Source organism: Poecilia formosa, unplaced genomic scaffold (genome assembly GCF_000485575.1).
Source record: "Poecilia formosa unplaced genomic scaffold, Poecilia_formosa-5.1.2 Scaffold404, whole genome shotgun sequence".
Classification (NCBI taxonomy): Eukaryota; Metazoa; Chordata; class Actinopteri; order Cyprinodontiformes; family Poeciliidae; genus Poecilia; species Poecilia formosa.
This window is the reverse complement of record NW_006800343.1, coordinates 242833-255535: the sequence shown is the minus strand read 5'-3', so window position 1 is coordinate 255535 and position 12703 is coordinate 242833. Positions and strand designations below refer to the sequence as shown.

At 45.6% G+C, this 12703-nt stretch overlaps 2 protein-coding genes across 2 annotated transcripts in view; one reads left to right on the top strand and one right to left on the bottom strand.

Annotated features, from left to right (window-relative positions):
• Positions 1–12703, top strand: part of eci2 (enoyl-CoA delta isomerase 2) — a 31408-nt gene that overhangs the window by 4135 nt on the left and 14570 nt on the right. The window lies entirely within an intron of this gene.
• Positions 3168–12703, bottom strand: part of LOC103154885 (5'-AMP-activated protein kinase subunit gamma-2-like) — a 17622-nt gene continuing 8086 nt past the window's right edge. Inside the window, exons 4-17 of the mRNA XM_016663109.1 lie at positions 11949–12184; positions 9255–9312; positions 8958–9067; positions 8739–8820; positions 8578–8636; positions 8179–8224; positions 8056–8110; positions 7813–7939; positions 6770–6935; positions 6659–6696; positions 6437–6583; positions 6243–6336; positions 4395–4570; positions 3168–4022 (exon numbers count right to left, since the gene is read on the bottom strand). Of these exons, the coding sequence (XP_016518595.1) occupies positions 3849–4022; positions 4395–4570; positions 6243–6336; positions 6437–6583; positions 6659–6696; positions 6770–6935; positions 7813–7939; positions 8056–8110; positions 8179–8224; positions 8578–8636; positions 8739–8820; positions 8958–9067; positions 9255–9312; positions 11949–12184 (1568 nt within the window). The 3' untranslated portion in view covers positions 3168–3848. The remainder of the gene's footprint in view (positions 4023–4394; positions 4571–6242; positions 6337–6436; positions 6584–6658; positions 6697–6769; positions 6936–7812; positions 7940–8055; positions 8111–8178; positions 8225–8577; positions 8637–8738; positions 8821–8957; positions 9068–9254; positions 9313–11948; positions 12185–12703) is intronic.

Genomic DNA, 12703 nt, shown 5'->3' with positions numbered 1-12703 from the left:
AAGGAAGAGAACACTTTAAACTGAAAATCACAATAATACTGAATGTTGATTAACTATTGATTAACATTAGACTGAATATGAACTAAAGTAATAACAAAATGATAATACCAAAAAATCTCTAACAATAGGTCAGATGACTTGGAAGCTATTGAAGAAAACATTATTTATTATATATACCCAGTGAGGTAAATATATACCCATTTGCCTCACTGCTTCCTTTTTTAAGATGATAGATTCCATTATAATCCCTTTTGTCGGGGCCAGTAAACATCCTCGAATATCAAAGTCTCACCTACAGAAACCTGCTGAGGGGGGTCTAGGCCTTCCTGTTTTTCAATATTATTACTGGGCGTTGTTATGCCAGATCCTGGCTTTTCTGGACTCATCTCTATTTGAGAGGTGAGGTGGTTGACTCGCTGTTACCCAAATGGCCGTTGAATGAAAACCTTGCGTCCTTAGAACTTACTACTTCCTCCTTAGCTGCAGTATTGTTTTCCAATCTTTCTTTGTCTTTTCAGTTGCTGAAGGGTAATTTTATACAAAAACATTCATTCATGATTTTGAAGCAGATTAAGAATGTCCTGAATCTCCCTGGTTTTTCAGTCTATGCTCCGATTTGTCAGAAGTCAGCATTTTAAGCCAGGCAATATGGATGTAGTTTTTAAGCACTGGTTAAATGAGAGCATAGCTGCTGTTAAGGATTTATACATTAATAATCACTTTGCTTCCTTCACGCAACTCCAATCAAAATTCGGTCTTCCTTCTAGCCATTTTTTCAGGTGCTTGCAAGCTCGGAATTTTGTCAAACAGCCCTTCCCCCACTATGGAACCATACCAGTGCAGCATAGTTTCTATGAGCTTATAAAAAAGCCCCCTATCTCTAAAAAGCTAATTTCTCAGTTCGTTAATCTTTTCAGTTGATCCCCATCTACTAGGCATATGAAAGAGGCCTGGGCTTCTGATACACTAGGTGAGATTTCGGATGAGCAATGGGATTTGAGTCTGTCGAGAATCAAAACCTGTTCTATTAATTCTAGACTGCAACTTATTCAATTCAAAGTTATCCATCGGCTGCACTTTTCTAAAGCTAAACTTAATAAGCTATTTCCCTGCGTCTCACCAAAATGCGACAAATGTAAATTAGACGATCGGACTTTGGGTCATCTGTTTTGCTCTTGCCCTAAGCTTCTCGACTTCTGGTGCAGGATATTTGAATTTTATAGCAACGCTTATGGCAGCTTCTATGTCCGGATAGGCATTTGATAATTTTGGGTTGCTCTAAATGACCTCAAGGTGGTTCCAGTTTCTCTTGATGGCCAACCTGTTTGGGTCATTCCTGGCAGGCCCGGCGGCATGGGCCGGACATTGGGGGGCATTGCCCGCCCACAGAGTCAGCCCTGGCCCCCTGAACTGGAAGCAATTTCTTTCCATTTTTACATCAGAGTGACCCACTTTCTGATAGTCCTATCTCAGTTTGATGCAGCAGGGGCTGCCGCATTTCCCGTATCAGAGCCCTCTGCTTCCTGCACTTTTTTCAGCAGCTACAACTGCGTAATCCATTGTTAACATATCGTAACGTGTTTTTCCGAGCCGACTTTAAACGCAGCATGAGCGGTAAGACTCCCGCTCCTTTTTACACCTGTGCACCTCCTGCTGCTGTGCAGAGCTGCTCAGGTGTGTTACAGTCATGGCAGCAAACCAGCAAAACGCAAAGAACTTTGCAGAGTTTTCCCCCCAAACTGCTGAGTGAGTTGATTAAAGCTGTTGGATGCAGGTAATGTTAGCTAAAAGATGACTAGCTAATGTTAATATATCACGTTGAGCCTGTTAACAAGAACAGGCTACTAATTCTGTTATCTATGTTCAAAAGTGGGTGGTACTGTTTACATTTACCTTAGTGACTTTTTTGGGAAAATGTACTCATAAGAATAGTTTTAATGCACTGTACTTTGTTCTCTTGACTAATATTTCCACTCTTTTGTTGATTAGATTGATTTTGCATAAAGAAATGGACTTCAGAGATTGTAAACATTAGATTTATGCAACATATGAGCTAAGAGCTAATGTTCAGTGATTTTTGAGAATAGGACAAAACGGGTCCGATGGATAAAGCACAAAATTTGAATAAAATATACACAAAATATATATATTTTCAAATATCTGACTAAACTAACCTGGGTCATGTGAGCACAACAATGTATGTTTTCCTTGTTGTTGCTCTTATTTTGTTCTTACTATAATTGACAGAGATATATAGATATTATTTATAACGTAAAAAGGTCTTGTTTATGTAATTTAATTAGCTCTACATCATTCAGAAAATAAAAAATTATGGTCTCAGAGAATTAATTTTTTATGGTGCCACTAATGTTGGAATTAATAGTAAATAATAAAGACTTTGTGCTATTTTCATTTAGTGTTATGTTAGTTGTGTTACCACCCCACACCACTAGAGGCAGTAGTAGACCCAAAAAGATGCAACTAAGTGAATTGTAAGCTGCGCTGAAGTAAATAAATTTAAAATACATGCTGAGAGTGAAACTCCTTTCTAAAGATGAAGCTATATCACAGATTTCAAAAGAAAATAAAAAGCGGATAATAAAAGAAATAGCGCCCCCTTCACTTCTGGAGTGCAATGGTCCCATTTCCAAATAAGGTATGAGACTGACAGTGGTCCATCCCCACCCCTTTGTTTGCTGCAGCCAGGTAGACTTGGGTTCTGCCGCTGATGGACCCGTCCAGGTGACTGCATTCACCTCAACATGTGTTAACAAGGTTCTGTCTGGTTCTGGGTCCATTTGGCCATTTTGGAGCAGGGAGGGAACCAGTTAGACCAATGACGTGCAGTGAGGTTCATAGCTGGCGAGACACTGACTTAATCAGATTTACATAGACCCCTTGCATGTTATTTTTTACGTACAAAAATTTTGCATATGTAAAAGATTAGCGTATACTTCTACATGTCATCCATAGCCGTGGTAGAATAATTTCAATAACTCAATGAAACTTGGAAATGTAGGTATTATTAATTTACTGCTATGCTGCATAGCAAAGGGGAAAATCGCTACCTGAAATTCCTCCATGTTCCAGTTAAACCAGTTGGATGCCACACATGCGGCCGTCCTTCCATAAAGGTCCCCAGTTGGACCAGTAAAACCAGATTGGCAGATCTCACATCAGCAGTTTTAATTCATTTTCACAGCAGCAGCAAAGCGACTCACTACATATCGCCATGGAAACTGTGATGACACAGACGCACCATGACTACGTCACAGCTGTTAAATACTACATTTCTCCGTCTCTATGGGAACAGTAAAATATGAACATACAAAGTTAAATATTCTCTCATCTGATTGGTCCAAACTGTCTGGGGCTCCGCCCCCTTACAGTACAGCAGGAAATAGAAACGACACTTTCCAGAATAAAGTAATTTTCCACCAAAGTAACGACATGTGATTGGCTACGTCAGTGAAACAGGAAATGATGCAGCAGCTCAATAGTGATTGACTCATTCAAATGTTTCTCCACCATCAGAAAGTCCAGATGTTCAGGGTGACCCGGTTCTGGTTCTGGTTGAGCTTCATGGCTGTTATGAGGCTGCAGTGACAAACTTCCACCAGGAGGGGGTAGAGGACCGAGTCGTTGCCAAGGCAACCAAACTTCCTGAAGCTCCTCCAGAGCCCAGCAGCCAGAACCAGAATCTTCCTCTGATTGGCCCCAGTATGTTAGTCTGGCTCCGCCCACCTAAGCAGCAGTCCAATCACAGTCCAGCCTGTCCTGATTCTTCTTCTGTGGTTTGACCCCGTGCAGCGGATCATCAGAGTCCAAGGGGAAGCACTGTGATGATGTCACTTCCCCTCCTCCACCACTGTCATCTCTTCTTTCCCCTCCTCTGGCTCCCCCTGCTGGCCGCTCTCAGGAACTTCCTCTGTGGCTCCTTGGGGAGCCAGGTCCAGTTCAGTTTCTGGTACCTGGTCTTGGTTCTGGTTCTGGTCCTGGTCCTGGTCCTGATCTTGGTCCTGGTCCTGGTCTTGGTCCTGGTTCTGGTCCTGGTTCTGGTTCTGGTCCTGGTCTTGGTCTTGGTTCTTTTCCTGGTTCTGGTCTTGGTCCTGATCCTGGTTCTGGTCCTGGTCTTGCTCCTGGTCTTGGTTCTTTTCCTGGTCCTGCTCTTGGTCCTGATCCTGGTTCTGGTTCTGGTCCTGGTCTTGGTCTTGGTCCTGATCCTGGTTCTGGTCCTGATCCTGGTTCTGGTCCTGGTCTTGGTTCTTTTCCTGGTTCTGGTCCTGGTCCTGGTCCTGGTCTTGGTCCTGATCCTGGTTCTGGTCCTGGTCTTGCTCCTGGTCTTGGTTCTTTTCCTGGTCCTGGTCTTGGTCCTGATCCTGGTTCTGGTTCTGGTCCTGATTGTGATCTGTTTCGGTTTCTGTCTCTGGCTTGCCTGCCGGTCCCGGGATGCTTTCTGCCTCCAGCTCCAGAACCGGGTCCTGGTCTGACCCATTTGGAGCTGCTGGTTCTGGTTCCGCTGGGTTCAGGGATTCTGGTTGGGAGGTGACGGACTCCTTCCGCCCCAGTCCTGGAAACACAGAGACACACGGATGAAGGCCCAGTTGGTTCTGGTTCCGCTGCAGGGTTTCCCCCAGTGAACCCGTCAGCCCGGCGCTCCACCATGTTTGGTGTAAAGATGTTAAATTGAGAGGAAATGTAAAAATATTACTGTGTAATTATATGTTAGAGGAAAACATCTCCAGTGAAACGATGTTTAAACCCACAACTATATTTGTTGTTTAAAAACAACAAATCAAAAAATACATTAAAATGAATATCAATTATTTGCACTTCTGTTTAATCCAAATAAAGTCAGCAGCTCCTTAAGGCTCCCAGGGACTCAGGGGCCATAAATGCTGATATTTTAACACAGACCACAGATATATGAATGTAACATTTGTTGTTACCATAGCAACAATCTGATGCTATGAGTTTAATGTTTGAGTTTGAGCCGTTTGTTCACAAATACAAATAAACTGAATTATAACTGATTGTTTTCATGTTGGCCAGTTAAACTCCTCCTCCTCTCTCAGATTAAATCCAACACAGAAGCTGTTAGAGCTGCTGATGGGGCCCCTGAGTCAGATTCTGCTCCAGGCCTCATACAGCCTTGGACCGGCCCTGCAGGATAAATTAAATCCTCTGCACTGAACAACAAACAGGAGATTTAATTCAATGCTGCTAATGTGGCTTTAGTAGCTCTTTCATTTTGTGTCTGTTGAGTTTTTACTAAGAATCACAGAAACTATTCTGGTCGGTCGAGTTTATGGGACGAGTTTCTCAGATATCTTCCGCATTAACTCTAAGTGGACAAAGCATTTGATACAGTTTGAGGCATCTTGTAGCCGGAAAAATAATACTACTAATAATAAAATAATGTAAAACCAGCGTGATGCGTGACTACGATGTGAGGTGAGGTGAAAGCTCCTCACCTCAACCTGCATGATGAAGTTAGCGCTGGTTCGTTAGCCGCTAACGCTGCGGCCAACCAGGAACACAAACATGAACTTTACAGGGCAGACAGCGCCACATGCTGGGCAGCGAGGTGAGATGGAAATGTCACATATAATTCTTTGTTCACAAATATAAATCATTCTCAACGCTCCTCTGAAAGCGACTACAAGTTATTCCTGTGGTTCACGTAGAGCTGCACAACCAGAGCTAACGCGGCGGGCTTAAACTCTTACCTTGATGTGAAGTTCTCCAAAGAATCATAATTCCTCACAGATATACAGGTCAGCCTGAGTCCAGTTTGAGTGAAAGGAGGCGGCGGTCTGCGCTGAGGCAAACTTCAAAGCTCATTCAGAGGCAACGCGCAGAGCCGCCAGCTGTGAGGTTGGTTCGCTCTCCAGCTTTAAATGGATAAACTATAAACTTATCTTTTAGGAATAAATTTGCTCTGCCAGTGAAATGATCAGAGCAACAGAGACGCTTTCAAAGCAGATTAAATTAGTTAAAGAAAAAACAACAAAAAAAAACAAACAACCTTTTTTTATTATTAATTTTTCTAAAATCAAAACCAAGCAATGCTCAGCCTGGCAGGGGGGCTAGTAAAGCATGGAGGGCTGCCAGGCTTATAATGCACTGGGGGAAACCCTGTCTCTACTGAGAAGTTCTGCAGACAGAAACCCGGATCACTAGTTCCTGAAGGATGTACTGACAGGCTGAAGGCCTGAAGAGACAGTAAATAAAGTTCGTACCAGCAGGCATCAGAACCAGCGCCTGCAAAATGTCCGACAACGACACGATGCCAATGATATGAGACTCATCGTCAACCACGACCAGCCTGTGGACCTGCAAACACAAAGACTCAAAATCAACTAGATTTGGGCTTTTGCAGCACCTTCTACAATAAAACCTTTGAAACTTTTTGACACCTTCTGTATCCAGGTACCTCAGCCTTCACGATCCGGTCCACGATGGTCTCCAGTGTTTCCAGCTTGTTGCACTTCATGACGCCTTCAAAGTACTGCGATCTGTGTCTTAGAGCCTGGGTGACCGTCACATCCAGATTATTGTAGGTCTTCTCAGCTGCCAGGTTCTGCACAAACACCGCAGTCCATCCATCAGAAATCTGACAACTTCTTCAGAACCAGCAGAGGACAAAAATACTCACAATCACGTCAAACTTGGAGTAGATGTCCACCACCTTCCCTGCAGGCAGACAGGATCCCAGCTCATCAGAATCTCTCAGAAATCTACGTTTAACGGGACGACAGCTGCTTACCGCTATGATCCACAACGGGCAGCGCAGAGACCCGGCGCTGTGTGAACACAGACAGGGCCATGATGAGCGGTGTGTCGGGGTGGATGTAGGCAATGTTGGAGTACGTTCCCACTCCAAGTTCCTCCAGTGTCTGCTTCATGAAGGCTGGCATGTGCATCTCACACACCTGAGGCAGTAGGGGGTACAGGTCAGGAGACAAGCCCTGAAGGAGTAAAGTCAATCTCCACAAGAGAGGAAGACATAGCTGGGGACAATGAGGCACAGTCCACTGACAGCAAGGTTTCCTCCAGAAAACCTGCTAAGGCAGTCATTCATCCAGCGGCCTGTTGTGTTTTTCAGTTAAAAAATGTTTAAAGTTGACAGGAAATTTGAAAATGTCACTTGATAATCATGTGTTACACTTTAACAACAACAATAAAGTCTTAACAAATGCAAACATTTTAAAAACACTTAAGTAAATAAGCAATGCTAAGCCTGGTGTGGGCACAAGTAAAGTCTAGTGGCCCGCCAGGCTTATGAAACACTGAGGGAAACCATGTAGCAGCAAGATGCAGAGCACTGACAAAAAAGTGCCGTGTACTGTTAGCAAGGTGTGGTGTATCGACAAAAAGGTGCTGTGTAGCAGCAACGAGGAAGAGGTGCAGAACTTAGAGGAACTCTGGTAGAACCTTCTGAAACTGGAGGTTGACCAGTAGAACCAGGAAGGATAACTGGAAGCACTGAAGACAGAACAACCAAGCAGCAGCGCCGCTGGGAGCTGGTAGCCAAAAGAACCGTCTCTCTGCCAACTGGACCCCAACAGTAGCCTGTTCAGAACCTTCCTACATACAGAGGCATAGGGTAGTGCCTAGTGTGGTCAGCAGCTGGATGGGTATTTGTGTTTACAGAATCAACAGTTTCACAACATGCCCTGCAGGTGTCGCCCAAGAGTCTGACGGTGTCGAAGTGTGACCCTGAAAGCCTCTTCCATAATCTCTCTGAACGTCTTGGGTAGAAAAGCTCTCACCCCTAACTCGTTCCCCCTAACTCGCTCCCAGACTCACAAAGAGCTGCAGGAACTTCAGGATCCGCTTGTGAGTCAGGATGTAGAGAGCATTGCCGCTGATCGGATCGATGACAGGAAGCCGGTGGATCTTGTTCTTTATCAGGGAGTGGACTGCTTCGAACACACTGGGGGGTGGGGGGAGAGAGAATCAGCAGCTGCTGTTCTGCCTTCAGGAGGAACTCTGGTCTGACCAATGGTCCAGCAGAACCTCCATGTTCTCTGGATGACCTGGGGAATCTACCTGGCATCAGGTGAGATGTGCACCAGAGGTTTGAAGGTCTCCTGCAGGTACAGCTCTGTGAACATGGAGGGCAGACGTTACTGTCAGGGCTTTTCCAGATGCTTCGGGTCGGTCGGCTCTTACCTCTCCACGTCTCGATCTTATGCTCCTCCAGCTCATAGATCTGCACCTGGACACACACACACCTGAGAGACACACCTGGAAAGAAACACACTGAGACGGCAGCAATGATGCAGGGCAGCTGACGCCCCACAGAGGTTCAGAGAGGTGGAGGGGTCAGAGGTCAAGTGACTCAGAGGTCAGCAGAACCCGTCTGGTTTCAGGTTCCATAGAAACCTTCAGCAGTTTAATCCTGATACCTGCAGCTCCAACAACCAATCAGAGCACGATTTTCATGTGTCAAATAAGCTGTTGCTATGACAACAAAACACCTGTTCAAACACAGAGATAGGTCTGTGTGTGTGTGTGTGTGTGTGTGTGTGTGTGTGTGTGTGTGTGTGTGTGTGTGTGTGTGTGTGTTACCATGGGGGATTTATAGTATCTGGTCAGGATGTTGATGAAGTCTGTGATGGTCAACATCCCTGGAACAAAAACCGCCTGTTACCATCGTCATCATCTTCATCAGGTGAGACATGTGTCAGGCTTTTATTGTGAAGGTTCAACAGGAAGCCAGGTACTCTTACCCACAAAGCTTTGCTTCTTGCTCTCCCACAGAGGAGCCGCTCTCACCCCGTTAGCCACCAGAGCGAAGAAGGCCTTCTTCACCTGCAACGACAACGCCCGACCAGAACCGGGCCGACCCAGAAAGGAATTATGAGGCAGATTAAAACCAAGCTCAGTAATGAACACAGCTGCTGTTGCAACAGAACCCATCAGAACCCAACGTGGTTCTGGTCTCTCACCTGCAGCGTTGTGTCAAACACCACCAGTTTGGAGCTGGTGGGGACGATGTCGTAGCACTTGTGGCACTTCATGAAGCGCATGTAGATGTCTCTCTCCGGCTCCTCGGACCCTGGACCACAGAACAGATTCACGGGTCGGAACCGATCCTGTTGCCCAGATTATCATTACTGGTGCTGTCCTTTCAACTCTCTAGTCAGCTGGTTCTGCTTCTGAGCCACCTGTTGCCATGACAACATCCCACCTGGCTGCAGAACCTGCCGACCCGACGGAGAGGCGAGGGATTAGAGGAACCTTACCGGCATCTCCGGGGTCCATCTGATCCGGCTGCTCCGACATGCCGCTAGGGACCTCCACCTGCAGGAAAACACAGACAGAGTGAGGCATCTTCCCCATAAACCATCTTTATGACTCCACCTGCATCACTTCCTGCTACTTTCTTCATCCCAAGGGAAACTTTAAATCAGTGCTTCTCAACCTTTTTTTGGGCCAGCGCCCCCTGTCCATTATCCAGGTCCCTTGCCGCCCCCCTTGAATAAAAAATTTCCGCCAGCGCCCCCTGCCGTCCTTTGAACGGGGTATTGCCCCCTTTGAGAAACTCTGCTTTAAATGTTGGCAGAACTCAGATCATCCCAGTATCGTTAAAGAGGCGAGATAGAAGTATCTCCAGTAGCAGTCAGTGTGGCAACGAATCTGACGAAGCCTCTGACTGAAGACAGCTGATGTTTGATGATCTCATGGTTGCTATGACCTGCTAGTAGCTCAGTATCTCACTCCACAGCAACATGTGCAGGATGCCTCCATCAGCTAGCTCTGCTAATCCGCCTCCTTCGCTTTTGCTGCTGCCCTTTAAATCTGAACTCCCTCCTTCTCTCTGCATTCATGAAGCTTCCTTGTCAGTGCCGGCAGGATTTGGGGTCACAGTTCAGGGATTATTTGACCGTTGAACTGGAGGAACCCTGTCAGCTGCTCCACAGCAGAGTCGAAGGACGAGGTTTTCCTTTCAGTGGAAACAGTTAGTTCTGTAGCCTGGACCTACTGACCACCAGAGTTCCCCATTAGTTACCAGGACAACCACTAACTTACCAGTTAACCACCAGTCTGACCAGATAACCACCACTAACTGACCAGTTGCCCAGCGGTACCTGTGTGATAGTACGCAGCATCATAGACAGCATCCTGGTGTTGTGCATCATCTGGTCACCAGGTAATCCCGTCTCGGTGTTTACCGGTGGTTCAGTGATGAAACCGCAGCCGATGCTTTCAGAACCGGGTCCGCTCTGACGTCACCCGGTCTGACTCTCCAGGGTGTTCAGCAAAATAGATAATGACGGTTTTTCAGCTAAAATGGTAGACTTTTCAAGGGGAATCTGGAAACCGATGAGCCCACAGCTAGCACCTACCGGTCAGGCTCCGTTCATAAACTGCTCCGAGCGGCTTCTTTCCGCGAGAGTCCTCAGGGCTTTTATTCGGAGATGGAGCAGGTTTTCAGGGTTCCATCTTGGGTCTAAGTCCGGATGGAAGAGCCCGTTCAGCCCGGTAAGCGGTCTGACACCTCCGCCTGCTCTCGGCAATGTTCGGCTAGTTTCGAAAAAGGCTTGCCTCTCTCGGTAAAAGTATCTTCGTTCGGTCAAAATAAAAAGCTGATCTAACTTCCGGTGAAGGCGATAAAAATAAAAGCATAACGTTTCTAATGAATAGTCCGGGTGGGCCCAGCTGACAGAACCTGAACAGAACAGAACTTCATCTTCTCTGGTCATAGAAACTACAGAACCCAGCTGTGCTAAATTTTTAGAGATGGTTTTGTAACTTTCCTTTAACCCTCCTTGTCATGTTCGTTTCGGAGGTACAGCAATAATGTTTGTGAGTCAATTTGACCTGGGAGTGTTTAATCATGTAATGGTGTCAGAAACCAAAAAAATCCTCCTTGTATCTGATTATTAACTCCAATACTAATTTCAATTAATATTTGTACAATTATGTTTTTTTTATTTTTATTTCTCACAAATAAAGAAGTAATGATGATAACTTACTCTTTTACTCATTTGGACATAAAAAAATTTAATTTACATTTTTTATGACCACTGAAAAAAACCTAGACAAAAAGCAATAATTTCCTTGAAATTGATCTCTTGTAAATCGTTTTATGTTACTTTTTTTCAATGGGTGATCTTTACAATTGAAATTGAGACACATATACTGTTCAGGATCAAACTGACCCGATGATTAAAGTCAAGATAAATGAGTCATGCAGACAGTATTTATATTTTCCCCTCTTCTGCTGAGTGTCACTCAGTGTGGGTGAAGTTTGTCCACGGGAACAGAAAAGGTTTATTAATATTAATAAAATTTTGCTTAAAAGTGGTAAATTGGATACTGTAATTATTAAAAACACTTAATTATTTTGGCGAAATATTAATTTCTTGAATTTTGGGACAGCAGAGTTGTATATGTGAGGCTGTTCACATTGTTTGGGAGTCAATTAGTTTGTTTTTCTTCCATCTCCTCTCTGCTTTCCTGCCATTCTTTTGAGTTTTCATTTTTAGGGCATAGTTGTTTATTAAAAACATTTTTTAAACTAATGGAGCTAAATGGTTCAGGTTAGATTTCAGTTTGTTGAAAAATTGGCTGACCATTGCATCACAGGAAGCAGCTAAGATAACAGGGGGATTATGGGTAATAAAATAACCCTAACCTCAGGTGTCGCCTCTAACAGCCTCACGCTGAATCAAATCAGAGACATTAAGAAACACACAGCGATGGTCAGACATAACCAGGTCACCCAGAGGTCAGACCAGAGGTCATGACCAGGTCAACGGTGTGCCCCCTGTTGTGAGTGGGCTGGCTGACATGCTAAATAAAATCTATACAGTTTAACATTTACAGGGACTGTTTAGAGCCAGATGGATTATCACTCCACTCCCTGCCAGAAGCAAGGACTTCCTGTACAGACAGGAAGCTGTTCCACCGCAGCGAACACCTCAGCTACTCACCTGGCTCCAGGTGTGGGTAGAGGCAGGTGGAGGAAGAGCCTGAGGGGGCGGGGCCTGAGAGGGCGGCCGGCTGCAGGTGGAGGTCGCCAGGTGAGTGCTGTCAGGAGGGGAGGAGTAAGAGCGCCGCCTGCTGGCCTCCGGACGCCGCGGCTCCGTCAGGTACGTCTCCAGGTGGAAACCACCCACCTGCCTGTGGGAGGACAGGGCTGGAGGAGAGGGGGGGAACTGGCTGTGGGCTGGGGGGGAGGGGGACAACAACAAACCAACATGAGGAACTGGCACCTCCTGCAGGATGCTCTGAAGATCTGCTGGAGCCAGAAAATGTTGATGAGTTTCACTGAACACAGATTCCTTCAAGAGACAGAAATGTGCCCAGTTTTTCCTTCCACTAAACTTCCCACTAATATGGACACAACCTTTCTTCTTCTTAGTCGTCAACACCAAAACCAGACAGAACATTCTGGGCTAAAATCCTTTCCCCAGGTCCACTTAGAGGCTTTGAGAAATGAGCCGAGCCGCCAGAACAATCAGAACCAAACCTGGACCTCAGGGCAGAATGGACCTCTGCTGATTCAGCCGAGTCTACCAAACATTATTAAATCTGTTCTGGCCCAGCTGGTCCGGGTTCTGGTCCGGGTCGTGCAGCCAGCCGCTCTACCTTTAGTGCAGTGATGCTCTTCTCTCTCTAACGACCCATTAAGCAACTGTTGGCATGGTTACTGAGACACAGAAAGCAAAGGTCAGAAGGTCCCATA